Source organism: Eptatretus burgeri, chromosome 10, assembly GCF_056783735.1.
Source record: "Eptatretus burgeri isolate ZD-2024b chromosome 10, Ebu_testis_v1, whole genome shotgun sequence".
Taxonomy (NCBI): domain Eukaryota; kingdom Metazoa; phylum Chordata; class Myxini; order Myxiniformes; family Myxinidae; genus Eptatretus; species Eptatretus burgeri.
Genome location: NC_140970.1, coordinates 31,663,878 through 31,683,323, shown reverse-complemented (window position 1 = coordinate 31,683,323; position 19,446 = coordinate 31,663,878). Strand labels below are relative to the sequence as shown.

Below are 19,446 nucleotides of genomic sequence, written 5' to 3'. Positions count from 1 at the left end.
TTCTGCTGTGAAGCATGCATGGTCTTACTGAAGAGCAGCCGCAGTGAATCATCTCCAACATATCCGACGAGATGGAGCTACATTTGCTGGCAGTAACAATGGTACCAGAGACCTTGAAACCTCTTCACGTTTCCAGCCATATAATGCCGGATCCAGCTTTGGCGGATCAGCCTCTCAGGCAGGTTTCCATCTGGCCGTCTGGATATGTGCTCGTACATTAATCTCGAATGCCTCTGTGGTAGGTGGTAAGTTCTTAAGTTCAGGTTCCGTTGTAACCTTCCTCCTCACCATTTTTGCTGACTTGATAGCCACACACACATCAAGCGTACTGTCTTCCTTTTTGCTGCCGTATCACACAGCCATGAATGCCATTGCCTCTGCGATAACCTCGTCCATACCAGCCTGAATGACACCGAGTTTGTGAAGGGAATGACCACTCTTGAGGCACTTAATTACTGTGGCTTTTCCATTGCCAAAACACTGGGCAACTGTGTCAAATCCAGTGACAGGATGGGCCACAGGTAACTGTGGTACAATCATGCTGTGATTCCTTGATGAGGCACCAATGTGGATAAGTGTTCTCCCCAAGCTCGTGCTTTCCATTGTGACTGAGCATGAGAGTTGTAGGCCAAGAAGGCAAACATGAGAAGAATAAAGACATCTATATCATCTGAGATTACTTTGAGATTACTTTACCTCACTGGAAACCTGCGTAACCTGATGAATCATGATTGATTACATCTGCTTCCTCATGGGTCATTCACAGATCATGGCAGTCACTTTGTTTCCCATGGTGAACTTCAACTGGTGTCAAACCTTTCCCTGTGACAACTAACCAGTGTCTCACAGGTATCTCTCGGGTAACAGCAAATAGCTGTTAGCTGTTGGCAGATCAGTTCAGTCAACTGAACTTTGGTCTCTGTGACTGTGAGAACAACTTTCTGAGGTGGCAGTAGCGTTGTTGGATTCAGCTTGTGTCATCAGCTGGCATGCTGCCCGGCTTTGGCCAATCGACTGCCACCTTTGATACTGAAGTCTTGGTAACAGTCGAATACCAAGTACGGTACACATCGGAGTGTTTAGCTTTCTCCAGAATAAAGTAATAAAAGTTACTGATGTAGTCATGTATGGTTGCTTTGTTTGGCCAATGCAATGCCCAGAGAACTGCACTGCCATCAACAATTGTTGTGTCTGGTGGGGGTGTTGTGTCTAATTGGGCAGAGGTCTCGACGTTGAGTTGTTTTTTCATAGGACTTTGCAATTCGCATTTCCCCTTTGTCATTGAACATGGATGTGAGTATCGGCGCAAGTTCGTGCTTCAGGACATCACTAAACTTGATTTCACGTGACGGCTGCAGTCCAAGCACTCTGGAGTAGATCAAGGTCGCGCCACAGACCTCTGTAGATCCTACCTCTATCACCTTCCTTGATACAGCCATCGGTACGACCTCTTTTGTAATTGTTGCATTGAAGTCCTCTGGCCAGCTGTCAGCATGCTTGTTCATCTGTGATCTCCTAATGTCCAACGCCTTATGTGCGTTCACTTTGTCGGGTCCACTAAGTTCATGAGGGATTTCTGATGATCAGTTGTATCGAAAGGATCAATGCATGCTTCCAGTTTTTCCTTGATGTTTGCTCATTCTGTCTGCCGCATCAGACCGTATTCTAGAAGGCTTCTCCTCTTTAAGGTTTGTCACCTCCGCTACTGTGCAGCCCTCATTCATGTCTGAGAGATCTTACAAAATACGGCAGCGTATATGCACACTGTAAAGCCTACTTCTTGAGGGTTTCGGGCTTCATTGTCAGTCCAACGATGCCATGGAGGTCATGTCCACAGCGCAAGAAGGTGGACTTGACGCCATTCCAGAAACTGAGAACTTACCGAGATTTAAGCTAAATTAGTAATTTATATGTGGCAGCTAATTTGCATGTTAATAGCTTTTGTAAAAAAAAAATAAAAGCTCAATGGTGCCAGGGTGGCACCCAGCAGAATATTGATCTGGGGAGTTCTAACGATCACGAAACAGCAAAATGAATAAACAAAAACCTTTGTGCGGACACTAATGCACACTTCACCCAAACATAGTGGTTTGACTTAAGGACTAACCTGTGAGTTTTCCGACCAGGCATGCAGGCTTCTTAATGCTGTATATTCATGCATTCATTTATTTCCCTATGACCCCCTAAGCCTGTCCTGTCCTTCTTGGCCATTCCTATTTTTACATTGTTTCTAATTTGCTTGTGTCAACCTCATTACCGCTTAGCAGAGTTATACACAGAAAGCTCTGTGCATCCCGCATACTGGTGTGACTCCATTTGACTCTCCGACATTTTGATTCACGCTCTTTTGTGAGCAAACTTCGTTCTACTTGTGTATAAAGTTTTAAAACCCAAGGTTCGTAGCACACATTGTTAATATTTATACCTTTAACTAAATTATGTGACTGAACATGATCATTGGTTCAACACAAATGCACAGATGAACTACCGACCGAGGGCAGAACTTCCGACTCGAAGCAGCTCCACAGTGTTCAGTGGGAGTGGCCGAGCCTTGGTGCGCTCCTTGCTTGTGACCGACATCACCTGAATGTGCACAAACATCACCAAAACGACGTCACATTTCCTAAAATAAAAGAGCTCAGGCACAGTAGAGGTGATTGATTAAACAATTATGTCCCTCTCTCATTCTCTGTTTCTCCCTCCATCCCCCTCTCCCACTGGATCATCTTCAGGTGCAACTAAGGTTGTAGACTCAACATTTGGAGAGATTCTGGGTCAAAATGGTTGAAACCTTGATGATGACAGTGCACAGCAAATGAATCAGACAGTGAGTAAGCTGAAGAAATTCTTCAGATCTATTTCATTCACATACACACACACACACACACACACACACACACACACACACACACACACACACACACACACACACACACACACACACACACACACACACACACACACACACACACACACACTATCTCTTTCCATACCTGGGCATTGGTTGCATAGCGGGCAATAGCTAGTAGTGCCAGCACCACCTCCCGGTCGAAAACCCGTCCCCTATCCCAGTCCAGCGACAGGGTCCCCCCACCTGGGAGCACCACCTTCCATTGCCACAAAAAAGAGCAAATTGTTAAATGACTGATGTTGTCGGCATAGTTTCACACACACTGTATAAAATGTATGTACACTGCAGTCCAGAAGTCCTCTGTTCTTCACACACAATCTCGAAAAGGTTCACAAAAAGATTGTTGACCTTTCCTTGTGCTACACACTTCCATGACACCACCATAATGTTTGGTGGACAGTGCAAATCATTTGACCAAAATGAAAGACAAACGAGCAGACGTAATAATGGATGGGCAAATATTGCAGTTTAGTTGAACTAACAACAAGCAACTGGGAAGCATACTAGTTTAACTAACCAATGGCTGTAACAACCAATAATTTTCGGGACGAAAAGCTTGGATTTCGTCGTGGCGACTGACACAGAGCGCCAGCGTTGGCGTCTGACATGGTCCGAAAGAGACGAGTGAACTGTCCAAGTCACCGTAGCGCCCTTGGAAGTATTTGGTTTGGAACCTGCAGATGCAGAAATAATCCACTTTGCTGTTAAAAAGTCAACTTCACGATATAAATAAAATGCTGCGCTGTTGCCAATCTCAGAAGTAATGAGAAAGCATCTCAAAATGCAAAGCTCGTCCACTTTGTATTCAAATTAGACTTGATGAAACAGCTTTAAAATAAAAAATAAAAAATTGAAAAAGAATAATGGGTGTACTCCACATTCTCAAAATAAAGGTTTGTTGAAAAATTGACGACAAAAGCTTAAATCATATAATTTCTTGCCAAGATGGTGAGTTGGGGAGAGACAAATAGTGTTGACAGTAACAGAAAGAGAGAAAGAGAGAAAGAGAGAGAGAGAGAGAGAAACAACAAAAACAGGGACGCAAACCCTTTACAGGTAAAACCCTGCATCTGGGCAGCCACACCATGCAGCTGGAATGTGTGCTGAAAATAAATAAATAAATAAATAAATAAGTAAATCAATCAATCACTGCACTTCTTCAAATGGGTCAAAACATCGTTTCGTCGTCATCTGCACTGGAACAAGCTGTGGAGGTGCTGCCTGCCCCACAACCACCAAAGGTAAACCTTCAGATGAGATGCTCAAATAAGGAAAGCTGGAGCTTGGAAGAAAAATAAGTCACCCTTTATTGTAAAATGCATTCCATGCTTAAGGGATGAGAGGGAAGGGAAAAAGATTATTGGACCAACTAAAGTCAATGAAATTGGCCAGCAGAACAGACGATCTCACTACATATTTGAAAGAGTGGCGTCAATGATCCACGAATATAGACCAACTAAAGATAGGAGAGAAGAAATTAAAACTTGGGCCAGACAGCAAGTGGCAAGACAGAGAAGGATGACAGGAGATGGGTGCTCGCCGGGGTACGAAGAGGATGATGAAGGGGACTTGACTGCAGTGGCATGGGAAAAGGCTATGCAATGAAGCCAAAACTTGGACTCTGGCTTAGACCAGTGGTCCATAAGTGGAGACCTGGTATAACAGAAAGAATTGCTGCAGACCTACCCCTGGAGAGAGAACAAGTCTGACTATCTAACCCAAACCAGATGACACCTATAAAGACAGAAGGGATGAGAGCAAGAAGGGTAGACGATAATGATGAGGAAGAAGAGGAAGAAGATGAGGATGATGCTGGTCAGCGTAGACTGGAAGAAGAGGTGGCCAACAAAATAGAAGAGATGAGATTAATACCACTCAGGGAAAGACTACAACTCCATCGAATAGAAAACGAACACACGAGTAAAATTAACCATCTGAACACTCATAGTCCGGGAGCCAACCTGTGTACGAGGCTGTTTTAGGGTTGGACCTTACAGCCTCTGCTATAAAATTTTACACCCCCAGGATGTTTAGATATATGTTTGCAGTTCATGAAAACCAATGTTGGCAATTCATAAGCTCTTGCGAAAAATTTTGGCGGCCGTTTTTGTTTGAGGAAGATTTGAAAAATTTGATAAAACAGCAATTGTCAATAAAATTTCTAAAAAAATTAAAAAATCACATTCATGAAAAATAAATGTGAACTAAATGTAAGAATTCAATCAGTGCATTGTAAAATGACAAAAAAAAAATTGCCTTTGTGAAAGTAAACCTCGTAAAAGTACATAATTTTGTGAAAAATGCCTTAAAAATAACGTTTTTTGAAGATGGCCTTTAGAACTTTTCTTATCATAGGCAGATGCTGCATTAGAATACTAATTTCTCTTAATGTGATATGAACATGGTATCCATGGCTAATTAAAACAGCAAATTTGATTGAGTTCTATCAATTTTTAAAGAGAAAATTAACATTTTTGTCAACCAAAGTTACCCCTACCCCCAAAATCCTCTTACTCTATTGAACACAGTTCGGTTAAGGTTTGCTGGATCCAGGTTGGGTACTTCACAGTTCACTCTTCCAAAGGAAAATTCAATGGTGTTTGGAGTGACATGGCCCTGGAGCAGACATACAACAATGAAGGGAAGACATCTCTGTTCAAAGGCATATCTCAGGCACCAGCTGCTCGAGATAAATATGTGAAAACAGCACCATTTCTCACAGCTGTATCAGAGAACATAAAGTCTATGGCTAATCTAGGCCAACAGGAATCTACTCATCATGGAGAAACACAGAAGCAGGCAACAGAAGAACATATGCATGTTGAGGAGATCAAGAAAGTGATATGCCAGCAGATGATAAACCCATTCCAGTGTAACAACCAAGTGGTTCTGCTCAATAGAGCAACTGGTGAGAAGGCTGCTTCAAAAGACTTGGTCCATGCTCAAGCTAAGGGCATGGAAGCCATTATGAAAGCAGAAGAGGTGGTCTCTATTAAGATTGAACCACTGAAGCTGGTAACTTTCTCCTCACAGAAGAAATCAAAACCATCAAGGAAACAGAGTTTAATCAGGATCTATCAAGATGAGACTGCAACTACACGTGTGCTGTGTTTCTATCGAGATGCCGACCCAGTCACAAGACAGATTGCATTTTCCCATGAGTGGACAGACTATCCATCATCCCTGTTTGAGGTTGATCCACGCTTAGCACAGGGGTTTGTAATGCGCAAAGGCAACAAGTCTGATTTCGTGGCAGTGCTAATTGCTGAAGCTGAGCAGGATGTTGTTTTACAGCTGCCATCATTACCACAGAGTGACCTATACACAGTTTATCTGGTAGACACAATGGCATTTGTAAATAAATACCAAAAAATGGGTGCGAAAACATTTGGTGAACTTCCCCAGCTGTATCTTCGCAAGCAGGTGTATCCTGCAGTTGAAACCTGAAATGTGCAACTGTGTCAACATCATTGGTGATCAGTATGATTTTGATGATAGCCATACTTTGAAGGGTGATGAGCAGCAGAGGAGAAACCAGACAGACCAGGCAAGACAATTCTCACCATCCAAGAGTCTAGAAATTCCAGACTGGAATTTACTCATGAAGAATCCAAGAAATAAAGGAAATCTTCAGAACTTCATTGGCACTTCCCTTTGTGAGAGTCCTGAAGCTATTCCGGATGGAGTGACCATCATTCTTGGTAGTATGATGGAAAACAAAGGTCACACTCTTTCCATCACATCAGCATCAAGTTCAGTTCTGGACTTACCTTGTGAAGAACATGAAGAGGCAGACACAAGGATTATTGCTCATCTTGCGTATTGTGTGGAATATCTTGATCACCATCGAGCTGTTGTGCATGCAACAGATACAGACATAATTATGCTGTGTATATATCACTTCTGCTGCTTGAACACATTGCAAGAACTCTGGATACAACGGCAGAATCAATACCTACCTATTCATGAGCTGGTAGAAGTGTTGAGCAAGAAGTACCAGAAAATCCTCTTGATGTCGCAGCTACACTTCTGTGCACATATGTGTTGTGTGGATGTGACACAGTGAGCTACCCATTCAGAAGGGGAAAAGAAGAGGTCAGGTCAGGTATGGGAGCATGTGCCAGAACAGCGCGTCGCTGCGTCCACTTTCCGCCGGTACTCCAGGGGCCTCCGTCTGGCCATCCCCCAGGCAGATGCCAGGCCCATCCCCATCTCCTTGAGATGATGGTCAACCTGCTGCAACCATGAGGCACGTGGTCGGCCCACTGGCCTCCTCCACTCATGAGACTCCCTCGCTGAGAGAATCTGGTGAGCAGGATCAGCGTCAGGAAAACGAGCCACATGTCCATACAGCCGCAGCTGACGCTCACGGACTATGCAGGTAACAAATCTCATCCGAGTCTCTCTCAGCAACCGCTCGTTGGACACAAAATCCGACCAGCGATAGCCAAGGATTCTCCGAAGAGACCTGGTACCAAAGGAATTAAGTCTCCGTCTCAGATCCTTGGTCAAAGTCCAAGTCTCGCACCCATAGAGCAAGACTGGAAGTACCAAGGACCTGAAGACTAGGACTTTCGTCCTCCCGCACAGGTACCGGCAGCGCCACACCCCATGATCCAGTGAATCCATGACTCCCCAGGCCCGACCCAGACGTCTATTGACCTCCGGCTCACAACCTGCGGAGACATGAATATCACTGCCAAGGTAAGTGAATCTCTCCACGACCTCAACATCCTCACCACAAACAGACACAGACAGGACAGCAGCATCCAAGATGTCACCGAAAGCCTGGATCTTAGTTTTGACCCAAGAAATCCGTAATCCCAACGGCTCCGACTCCTCATTCAGCACCTCGAGGGCCCCCAAGAGGATGTCTAAAGTCTCCGCAAAGATGACTGCATCATCTGCAAAATCAAGGTCTGAGATCTTGACATTGCCAAACGATGCACCGCAACTTGATCTCTCCGACATCCTCCCTAAAATCCAGTCCATACAAGTGCTGAAAAGTGTGGGGGCAAGTACACATCCCTGACGAACTCCAGTAACAACTGGAAATAAGTCAGAGATGGTACCACCACACTTCACAGCACTCTCAGTACCAGAGTAGAGTTCAGACATCAGATCGATCAGTTTCGGTGGCACCCCACGAAGACCAAGAATCCTCCAGAGGACATCCCGATTCACTGAATCGAACGCTTTACAGAGATCAACATAGGCTGCAAGCAGCCCCTGCCGAAACTCTCGTCTGTGTTCGGTGAGGACACGAAGTGCAAGGATACGGTCAATCGTTGACCTCTTTGGTGTAAAGCCTGACTGCTCTGGACGCTGGTGCTCAAGCAGATGGTGGCGAACCCTATCAAGAATTATCCGAGCAAAGACCTTGCCCGGCACTGAGAGCAGCGTCACCCCTCGGTAGTTTTTGCAGTCTTGGCGATCACCCTTCCCTTTCCAGAGAGGGACAACAAGGCCCCTCTTCCAGTCAGTTGGGATGATGCCTGTGTTCCTGTGAAAAGAAGAGCGGCACAGGTTTCTCTGGGACTGATAGGAAACCTTCCCCACCTTGTTGATTTTGGAAGAGATAGTGAAATGGCAGCAACAGAATGTGTCATTGATGAGGCCAGAGTATACTGGACTGCTCTGCATGGCCAAAAAGGTTTCAGCTGTTTGGATACCCTCAGGCAGCATATGTTTGTCTCTTCAAAATTAGACCTTAGGTCACTGCCAGCAACAGAAGATGCGTTTTACTTCCTTGTTTTAAGAGCATTGTATCAATTGCTTCTGTATAGACGTGCACATCTCAGTGACCGAGCACTTCCCCCAGCCACAACATTTGGCAGAACCCTTATCAATGGAAAACTGGTCCCAATTCTCATGTCTAAGCCAGCCAAGCCAAACATAGACAAAACGGAGTCTTGCATGTGCAAATTATCCAAATGTCTGAAACGATGTTCATGCAAAAAGGCTGCTGTGCCTTGCTGAGTGACATGCATATGCCTTGGTCAGAGAGGTTCATGTGGTGGAGTTGTTTCAGAGAGTGACTCTTCCTCTGAAGAGGATGTTTCATGTCACAATATTGTGTTAATCCATTTCTAATTTTATCTTCCTTAAAACCATGGCATGTAAAAGTATGTTCTTGTTCCTGACCCCATTGATAGTCAAGCATTTCTGAGTTACATAAATCTTTTGTTGTTTGACATATAACCTTGTCAATTGAAGGTAGGTTAAATCTACACCAATTGTGATATAGGAAATGAACTCCTCTTTAATATGAGGGGTCATTTGTGTATATAGGTTTAGTGGTTATGATTTTAGGACAATATGAATTACCCCTACCCCCATCCTACATCTTCGCTTTTGCCAACATTTTGTTATCAGAGGGGGCTCGCAAAAGTGTTGACTGTGTTGTTGCGCAAGAGTTTCACCATTGCCAACATTGGTTTTCATATACTCAAAGGGTGTCTCTTTATGAAAATCAACACAAAAATTTTATAGCAGACCGGGCAATTTTTTTTTTAATTTTGATCGGTTGGCTCCCGGACTATCAGAAGAATGAAACCAAAATCATCCCCTTGAAGGAAATCAATACAGTGTGCTTTGCTGTGGCACTGATCATTCAAGAAAACATAACAGGCAAACAACGCCAAGAGAAGAACAAACCAGGCCCTACAAACAGACACCAAGCAACGCCATGGAAACAGAAACCAACTAGAAGGGCACTCAAAGCGCATACCTCCACCACGTAATTCCTGATCCAGGAGAACATATCAGGGACAATAATTTTTTGAGATATAGTGCTATATATCGGTTTGCCCAATCTCTCAATGGTGAAGAATCACTTAAAAAAAATTTAAGTTCTCGTATCCGGATTCGTATCATCACCAAAATCGAACCAATTCTTCCTTGTCACACACACCCAACGTGTCCACCAAGTTTCATCCGAATCCGTCCATAACTTTTTGAGATATCGTGCTATATATCCCTTTTGGCCCAATCTCTCAATGATGAAGAATCACTTTTAAAATTCTAGTAGCCAGATCCAAATCCGGATCATCACTAAAATCGAATCATTTCGGCCTTGTTACACACCCAACCTGTCCACAAAATTTCATACCGATCCGTCCATAACTTTTTGAGATATCGTGCTATATATCCCTTTTGGCCCAATCTCTCAATGATGAAGAATCACTTTTAAAATTCTAGTAGCCAGATCCAAATCCGGATCATCACTAAAATCGAATCATTTCGGCCTTGTTACACACCCAACCTGTCCACAAAATTTCATACCGATCCGTCCATAACTTTTTGAGATATCGTGCTATATATCCCTTTTGGCCCAATCTCTCAATGATGAAGAATCACTTTTAAAATTCTAGTAGCCAGATCCAAATCCGGATCATCACTAAAATCGAATCATTTCGGCCTTGTTACACACCCAACCTGTCCACAAAATTTCATACCGATCCGTCCATAACTTTTTGAGATATCGTGCTATATATCCCTTTTGGCCCAATCTCTCAATGATGAAGAATCACTTTTAAAATTCTAGTAGCCAGATCCAAATCCGGATCATCACTAAAATCGAATCATTTCGGCCTTGTTACACACCCAACCTGTCCACAAAATTTCATACCGATCCGTCCACAACTTTTTGAGATATCCTGCACACAAACAGACAGACAGACAGACAGATAGAAAGGGGTGAAAAAAAATAACCTCCTTCACCTTCGGTGGCGGAGGTAAATATAAAATCGAGGACAACAAACGACCAATAAGATGTCGACCAACAACAAACAAGCTCGCAACAGGACTAATCACAGAAATGATGTACCACCACCTAATACAACGATGAAGTCTGGAGGCAGAACAAAATGGATGTAAAAAACGATGCTTTGTAACAATCGACCACCTTCTACTGAACAAGGCCACACTCAAAAATTATAAAATGAAAAGAACCAAATTATCCACAGCTTGGATGGACCATTAAAAGAAAAAGAGAAGCTTTTGATAGTATTCCACCCACATTTATGGATAATGTAAATGTATGCAAGTGCCCACGAGAAACCCCTAAATAATGAGCCCGATTGAAAACAATGCAGCTCTGGAACACCACATTGATATTGTTGCGAATTTGGAAACCTTGTGCACACAGACATTCAGGTCCACATAGCTCAGTTATTTTGATAAGTAAATGTGGATAGATAGCTTCCTTTCCCTTGTTTAATGGGTAATTAAATGTTCATGCACTGCGAATTATTTTTATAGTCAGGGTTTTCTTTTATTTTTACATCAACGATAACTACAACAACACGCCTTCATCCCACCATCCTACACCGACGCCATTGCCTACGTGCGTGTCAGCACATATGTGGGTGGAGTTCACGAGGACCTCACGTCGCTCTCGCCCAATCAGGGAGATGCGAGCGAGTTCCCCGACGGTCGACCAATAGGCGCAGGCCACGCACGAGGAAACGTGCCCGAAAAGGACTAGGAAAGAGAGAACAAATAATTAGCGTCTGATCTGCTCGAGCGCGGAACGCATCTCTCGACGCCGGGCTGAACGCATCTCGCTGGCGCAGCGCGGAACGCATCTCTCGACACTGGGCTGGATGCATCTCGCTGGCGCAGCGCGGAACGCATCTCTCGACACTGGGCTGGATGCATCTCGCTGGCGCAGCGCGGAACGCATCTCTCGACGTCTGGGCTGCTTCAGGTCCGAGTCCCACCACCCCACCAGCTCAACGTACCCGCTCGAGGTGGACAGGTCCGAGTGCAGGCTCTGGTCTTCAGCTCGCCTTTCCCTCTGAGCTGGAGGCCTCAATAAAGGCCGTGGCCACCGTTTCTTTTGGGTGTGTGTGTGTGTGTGTGTGTGTGTGTGTGTGTGTGCGTGGACCCGTCTGCAAGTAGAAATTAAGTGCTCTTTGTACATTTTGTACATTGTACATTGCATGACTATATTCGGTGTTAATTCTGCTCTGTTTCCCCTTTACCTATTGTAAATAAATCCCCTGTTAAATGTATCAGCTCGTTTCTGTGTTTTCTTCATTGGTTTAACGTGTTGGGGAATTAAAGAATGCCGTTGTTGCCGTAGTTGTGTGCATTTGGACCGACGGGCCCTCGGTAACCATCCGCTCGGGTTACGCACGGGTCGAGCACGGAAACGACTCATCCGCTCGAGTTCCGTCGAGGGTGTGAATACTCGGTAGTTCGCCACGTGGGCCTCTAGGTATTTTGAAGTTTGGCAAATAACCCTGTACCACGTGGTTGATTTATTGACGATGCATGGTCCTGTAAGGGACCCGTACCCTCGGAGTTTTCCGAAAGGTACGATCTAGATTCCGGGTGTTCGGTAGAGTCGACCCTACTGCTCCACCTAGCGGTCGTGCTCGCAACTGATGCCCGGCTACACAACAAATTGGTGTCAGTCATGGAGATACGAACCCCTCCGCCTCCATTAACAAAATTTACAGGTTCGAATCCACAACAAATTGGTAGTCAGGAGTGCGATTCAGCCCCTCGGCCTAAGGAGAGAAATTCACGGGATTCGGAGCAGGGGTGTAGGGAGCAAACCCCCCCCCCCATTTCCCCCAAGTTGTGAGCGTCAAATTTTATTCCCCAACACGCAACATGTCTAAACAAGATGGGCGGAAACAGGTGGGTAGTGGTCGTAGTGTAGACGAATCCATGGTCCAGGACACCACCCCCATGCAGGAAGTTTCCCCGCAACCAAACTCAGAGTCCGTAATGGGCGCAGGGGCGGTGTATGACCCCCCTCCATCAAATCCCCCCCCCCCCGTCAAATTACGTCAAAAGTTCATGATAGACGCTCTCAAAAGGCACTGTCAATTTGAGAATGTGTACATGTGCTTAGTATTTAAGGAGATCCGGATCTTGTATATACAAGAGCAGAGTCCAAGAGATTAAGGTTTTATCTTCACAAGAAGAACAAGAACAAGAACAAGAACAAGAACAAGAACAAGAACAAGAACAAGAACAAGAAGAACAATGCCGAGCTCTCTATGAGCAGCGTTCGCTACGCGAGACGCTGCTAATAAATAAAGTAGGACAGCTTGGGCATAGACGAGGCCACTGAAGTCAATGAAGGATTGTTGGAATGGCTAAGAATAGGTAAGCTCAACTGGGATGGAGAACGAATCATAGTAAATGCCCAAGACCAAGGACACGACATGAATGGCTTTAAGAAGATGGCAGGCTAAATCAATCGGACAAGTGTAGATTTTGCGAAACAGAAATGGTAAGCACGAGTCACCTCCTTTTGGGATGTAAAAAAAATAAAAGCCTCGTCAGAGCAGAACAGCACAACAAAGTATGTGGAGTAATCCACTGGCACATCTGCAAAGGCTTTGATATCTCAGTTTCAGAAAACTCATGGAAACAAGAAACCAAAAGCAATCATTGAAAACATGGAAGCACCGCTCAAGTATGACTTCATTTTCCCATCCAGCATCAACAAAGAAAACGAAGCATAACAACTGAATATAGTACTTGTGTACAAAAAAAAGCTGGCATTACTTACTTGAGATGTCAGTTCCCATGATTTTGGCCTAAAAAATGCAGAAGTCAAGAAAATGACCAAATACCAAGATCTCAAAACTGAAGTCAAAAGATCTTGGAAGGTGAAGAGTGCCGAAATTGTACCAGTGATAAATGGAGCAATGGGACCGATAAAGAAGGTACTTAATGAGAACTTAAGAACCATCCCTGGGACTATTAATACAAACCAACTACACTTGGAAGTTGTCTGGGGCTCAATGGTGATCCTAAAAAGAGCCCTCAGAACAAAACTTCTGAGAACAAAACTTCACAGCTTGGTCCATGAATCGTGAGCCCCTCTTCCTGAAAGGAAGTTGGATACTTCGAGCACTGAGAGAACTCCATTCCACCTCCTAAAACCCACCCACGTGTGGAGATAGCAGCCAACAACAGCAACTCGGACACACAAACGGAGGTGGATACTTTGATACCTTGGAGGGCTCCGTTCCACCTTCTAAAACCAGCATATCAAGACATATATATATATATATTAGGGTGGTCCAAAATCATAAAGTAAAAATTCAAAATTTGAATATTCTTGGGGCATGTTGATTATTTTGTTCTACCTGACTAGAAAATACTCCTGGCCAAATTTGCCACAGTTCCAAAAATATTTAGGGGTCCATCAAAAGGAAGGAAGTTGTTAGATCCGGTGGGGGTTGCTACATCCGGTGGGAGAGAAGAAGACGTCAGTGGGAGAGAGGGAGACGTCAGTTGAACTTTCGGTTCGCTGTCGGTCGGTGTTAAAAGTACTCTTTTATTTTTCTTTTTTTTTAATCTCTAATTTTTTTCTTCTTCTTTTTGATTCCCAGAGTGAGTGAGTATGGCATGTTCTCCACGGAAAAGCATGGAACTGTTCCTCTTGGATCAACCATTGGAGAAATTCACCGACCGCCAGTTGCCCACTGCCCACTGAGAACATTTTATGCTCTTTCCTTTCATTTTTCCTATTAGTATTGTGACATTATAATGAATCTGTTGAGAGACTTTGATGGACCCCTAAACCACCTCCAAATCTGCTAATTTTTTGTTTCTTTGCGTTTTTCAATGTCAGGAACGATTTGGAAAACATGCCCGCGAGAAATTCAAACTTTCATTTTTTTGGACCACCCTAATATAGATAACACACACACACACACACACACACACACACACACACACACACACACACACACACACACACACACACACACACACACACACACACACACACACACATACACACATACACACACACACACACTTCTTGAATGGCTGGAGATGCGTATCACGTGCCACTACATTTTGTTATAAACACAATATGATGAAAGCACCATTTGATTCAGGATCACATCACACAGAAGATGATGAACCATCACGATCCTGCCAAAGGTATACCTTGTAAATGCGCAACCAACTCGTAAATCCAGCTCCTGCCGAGCATCAACCGCCTGTGCGGCCGCTTGGTCAGGTTTGATGAGGTTTGCAAGCGCCGTGGTGATCTCCACTTGGGTAATGGCACTGAACCGTGCTCGCCACACATTCGTCCGTGAAGCTAAGTAGCCATCCACGGCATCCAAAACCTGTACAAAACAGAGACAAGTTAGCAATTCGGGGATTGATGGAACGCACATAAACAGATGAGTGCAATTCGATGTAATTTTGATCGAAGTGAAACATGTGGATTGGGATGGTGGGTGCGTGGCACAGTATGGATCAAGGGGAGATGTTCATGGGTTTTTCAGTTTGGTTCAGGACTGGGAAAGCATAGCCAACTGGGAAAGTGTGCAGAGTAACAATTCCAAACCTCAAAACAGATATTCTCTCCTTCCTTGTCACAGTCCAACCACAGCACGATCCCATCACAGCCTTGTGCCTCTGTCTGTAATGGGAGGGTGGGGGAGAGGGAATCAGATGCATGTTTGCAAGTGTCTTGGTTGTGCTTGGTAAACAGCAGGGGCTATGTGCTCGAGCTACACTACCTGCAGGTGCTTGATGATGTATAGTTTAGGATTTGCTTCTTTCTTTTCCGTTGGGGCGACAGTGAAGAGCTCAGCGGGATCGGCACGCTCCCAGCTGGTGTAACGGCCTGGGAATAAGTGAAACAATCAGCAAATTGTGCAAATGTGATCCAAGAAAGGGAAACGAGTTGAAAGTGTCACATCATGTGAAGAATGAAGCAGACGTGACAGTGGGAATCCGTAAACTAAATAAACTGAAAAGCAGAAACAAATTATTCTAAACCATATCAAAGCACGCTTTTAAACAGCCCTGGCTTTCCCATGAAGGGAGTGGTCGGGGGGGGGGGGGAGGGGGGAGGCTAAACAGTGGCTTTCCCAGTGGGGGTTGTGGGGGGTGGGGGGAGCAAAGCAATGTATGTAATACGACTATTCATCTCTAATCAAGCAAATTTGAGGGAAAGTGGGAATCTACTCATGGCCGAAAGTCTGGCACATGACGAGGAGTCATGAAACAACTCCATCCTAGTTCTGAGCAAATGTGGCTGATGGTTGCATCATTTCTGGGAACGCGCCTGCACAAATGATACAGTTCCCCCTGTGATTTTTTTATTTTTTATTTTTCGCAATTCCTTCATGGAACCTTCTCTTCACAAAGGACATCATAGGATCTTTAACTCTACCAAGTAATGGTAGCAGATGGGACATCCATGTTAACGTCCGTCCAAGGGACGGAGAACAGCGATACATGATGAAACGGAGGAGTATCGATTATGGGGGATCTTTATTTGCCAGGAATACATTGGGTCCAGGAACAGGAAAAAGAGAACAGCAGATGAGGATTTCATAGATCTAGTCCACGCTTTTCAAGCCACTTTGTAGATAAGTCAACAAGGGGAATGCAATGTTAGACCTTCGTTTAATTAATGATCCCAATATGGAGGAAGAGGTAAAGGTAGGATCTGATGCCGAGCTGTTTGCAGGAATATATCACTGGCTTGAGGAACATGGCTTTTGGGTTTGAGTGCATTGCAACTTCCCACCAACCATGAGCTTTTTGACTGGCAATAACTTCAGCAGACAAGGTCAGATTTCCACATGCTTTTCCTTGCAACCATTTAACGCCCTTTTCACTCTCTCTTCACAGTTCTTTGCGACTTTTGGCCGTCAAACTTGTACGCCGTCGGCCTAATATACGTATTTAGCCTCAGATGGAATTTGCCACCATCTTTAGGTTGCATTCCCAAGCAACCCAACTCAAAGCAGATCACGCTCACCAATTTTGGAGTTGGTTTTCAGGGCTGTCACGTTTCTTGGCTGGGGGAGGGGGCAGTGGTGGGGAGGTGTCTGTCGGCCATTTAACCATTCAGAAAAGGCAAATGTGTGAGAACAGGAGAGCACTTAGGGACAAGTAAAAATAACAAAATGTCTGTCAGGATTCTGTCAAGAGTTGGTTGAGAATAGTGGAGAAAGTCAATTAGATTTCGGGAAGGAAAACTTTGAGGGTATGAGGAGAGAGTTGGGTGATGTAGATTGGGACAAACAGTGGAGCAATCAGCATCAGAGAAATGGGAAACCTCCAATTAGAAAATGTGCAGTGCAGAGGATAAGTAGAGTCCAGTTAGGTGTAAATCCAGAGGCAACTCGAAGGGCACTTGGTAGAGCGCATATCTCCACCACGTAATGCCTGATCCACGAGAACATATCGCGCCCAATACATTTTTGAAATATCATGATATACAGTGCTATATCGTTTTTGGCCCTATCTCTCAATGGTGAAGAATCACTTAAAAAACTTAAATAATTTTCGTGTCCAGATCTGGATTCAGATCTTCACCAAAATCGAATCAACTCTTCCTTGTCACACACCCAACGTGTCCACCAAGTTTCGGCCGAATCTGTCCCCACCTTTTTGAGACATCAGGCTATATATCGGTTTCGCCCCATCTCTCAATGGTGAAGAATCACTTAAAAAATTATCATATCCAGAACCGGATCCGGATATTCACGAAAACTGAATTAATTCTTCCTTGTCAAACAACCGTGTCCACCGAGTTTCATCCAAATCTGTACACAACTTTTTGAGATATCCCGTACACAAACAGACAGAGAGGGGTGAAAATATAACCTCCTTCACCTTCGGTGGTGGAGGTAATAAGAGACCAGGGTTGTTGAGCATGGAGTTAAGGAATGCTGCTTATGACAAGCGGAAGGCGTTAATTTGGAATAAAATAATTGGAGTCAGAATCATCAGCATAAGAGTAAACAGAGGCTAGTTAAGAAAATAATTAGGCAAGCCAAAAGAGGATATGAGAAGGATATGATCAAGAATACTAAATGTAACAGCAAGGCATTCTTTAAGTACAAGTGGTAAAGAGCAGATTAAGATAAGCGTGGACCAATTGAGGAACAGCAACGGGAGAGTGGTTGGTGATGAAAGCGAGACCGCGGCTTTATTAAACAGTTATTTTGCTTCAACTTTTATACGAGGGCAGTGAGCTGAACTACCATTAGCTGTTAGGGTATCTTTCTTGGAGGTGACGAAGGGCTTTTAGAGTCCGAGATCCAAGGAGGAGTGTACAATGTGAAGCAGCTACTAAGAAATCTTGGAGAAGATATAGCTCTGGGGACAAAGAGTGTTGAATATTGAGGGACGTGGTGAACCAGATAAGAGGGATGTTAACATATATCTTTAACAACTACAAATTTTAGTCAGGACAGATACCGGAGGATTGGATGCCTGGTGTTGGCGCAGTGGTTAGGGCAGCGGCTTGGGATCCAAAAGGTCCTGAGTTCAAGCCCCGTTGGGCCACTGAATTAATACACCAGGGGGTTGACTCAGCCTGTCATCCTTCCGAGGTCGGCGAAATGAGTACCAGTGTACTGGGCCGGTGGATATCCCGGTTAAAATAGGTGTACCATATCCCTGTGTCGTAAGAGGCGACCAGGGTTGCGTCAGGAAGGGCATCCGGCGTAAAACATGTGCCAAATCACTATGCGGATCATACGGATGATCCGCTGTGGCGACCCCTAACGGGAGCAGCCGAAAGAAGAAGAAGATACCGGAGGATTGGAGAGTAGCAAATGTAACAGCATTATTTAAGAAAGGATCCAGAGAAGAATTGGGAAACTATAGACCTCTTAGTTTGACTTCAGTTGTGGGGAAGCTGTTCGAAACATTAATTAGGGACCAAATGAGGAACCATTTAATTAAATACAAACTAATTAAAGGTAGTCAGCATGGGTTTACTAAAGGATAAACAATTTGTGATCCTTTACGGAGGATAACTGCAATCATTTTACCTCCAGCATTGAAGGTGGACGGAGGTTACGTTTTCGCCTTCGCTTGTCTTTGAGCAGGACATCTCAAAAAGTTACGGATGGATTCGGACAAAATTTGGTGGACAGGTTGGGTATGTGACAAGGACTAATTGATTCGATTTTGGTGAAGATCCAGATCAGAATACAAGAGTTTTAAAATTTTTCAAATGATTCTTCATCATTGAGAGATAGAGTCAAAAACGATAGACAGGATAGTACAACAGCTCAAAAATTTGTGGACGGATTACGACAAAACTTGGTGGAGGAGTTGGTTAGGTGACAAGAACAAGCAGAGTTGATTTTGGCATGGGTCTGGATGCAGATCCGGCCTTTCAATAGGATACAAGGCTGACAGGATGGCCTAGCGGTGCGCACACTCGCCTGGGTTTTAATCCTGACTCAGCTACAAACTGTCACCCAGTATTTTACAGGCAGGGTGATTCATCAGTGTGTGCCATCCCTTGGATGGACGTTAAACGGGCGTCCCGTCTGCCAACATTCATTGATGGACATTAAAGATTCCATGGTGTCCTTTGTGAAGAGTAGGTGAGCTATCGCCGGCACCATGTCCAAATTCCAATTCGAACCAGCAGAGGGCATTGCATGAGTGGCAGGGTCTTGTGCTCCATACGAACGAAGAAGAAGTGCGATGCAGAACATAAATGGTTCAGTCTGGCGAAGGTATGCATTCTCCCAAGTGCTGTTCTAGTTAATGCATGGAATGGT

At 44.4% G+C, this 19,446-nt stretch overlaps 1 protein-coding gene across 3 annotated transcripts in view; it reads right to left on the bottom strand.

Moving 5' to 3' along the window:
* The window catches only part of TOP3B (DNA topoisomerase III beta), a 62,767-nt gene that overhangs the window by 40,854 nt on the left and 2,467 nt on the right, over positions 1-19,446 (bottom strand). For all 3 annotated transcript variants that reach the window (XM_085897751.1, XM_085897750.1, XM_085897753.1), the window contains exons 3-8: positions 15,424-15,530; positions 15,249-15,323; positions 14,840-15,024; positions 3,429-3,585; positions 2,994-3,107; positions 2,493-2,583 (exon numbers count right to left, since the gene is read on the bottom strand). In XM_085897751.1, the coding sequence (XP_085753877.1) occupies positions 2,493-2,583; positions 2,994-3,107; positions 3,429-3,585; positions 14,840-15,024; positions 15,249-15,323; positions 15,424-15,530 (729 nt within the window). The remainder of the gene's footprint in view (positions 1-2,492; positions 2,584-2,993; positions 3,108-3,428; positions 3,586-14,839; positions 15,025-15,248; positions 15,324-15,423; positions 15,531-19,446) is intronic.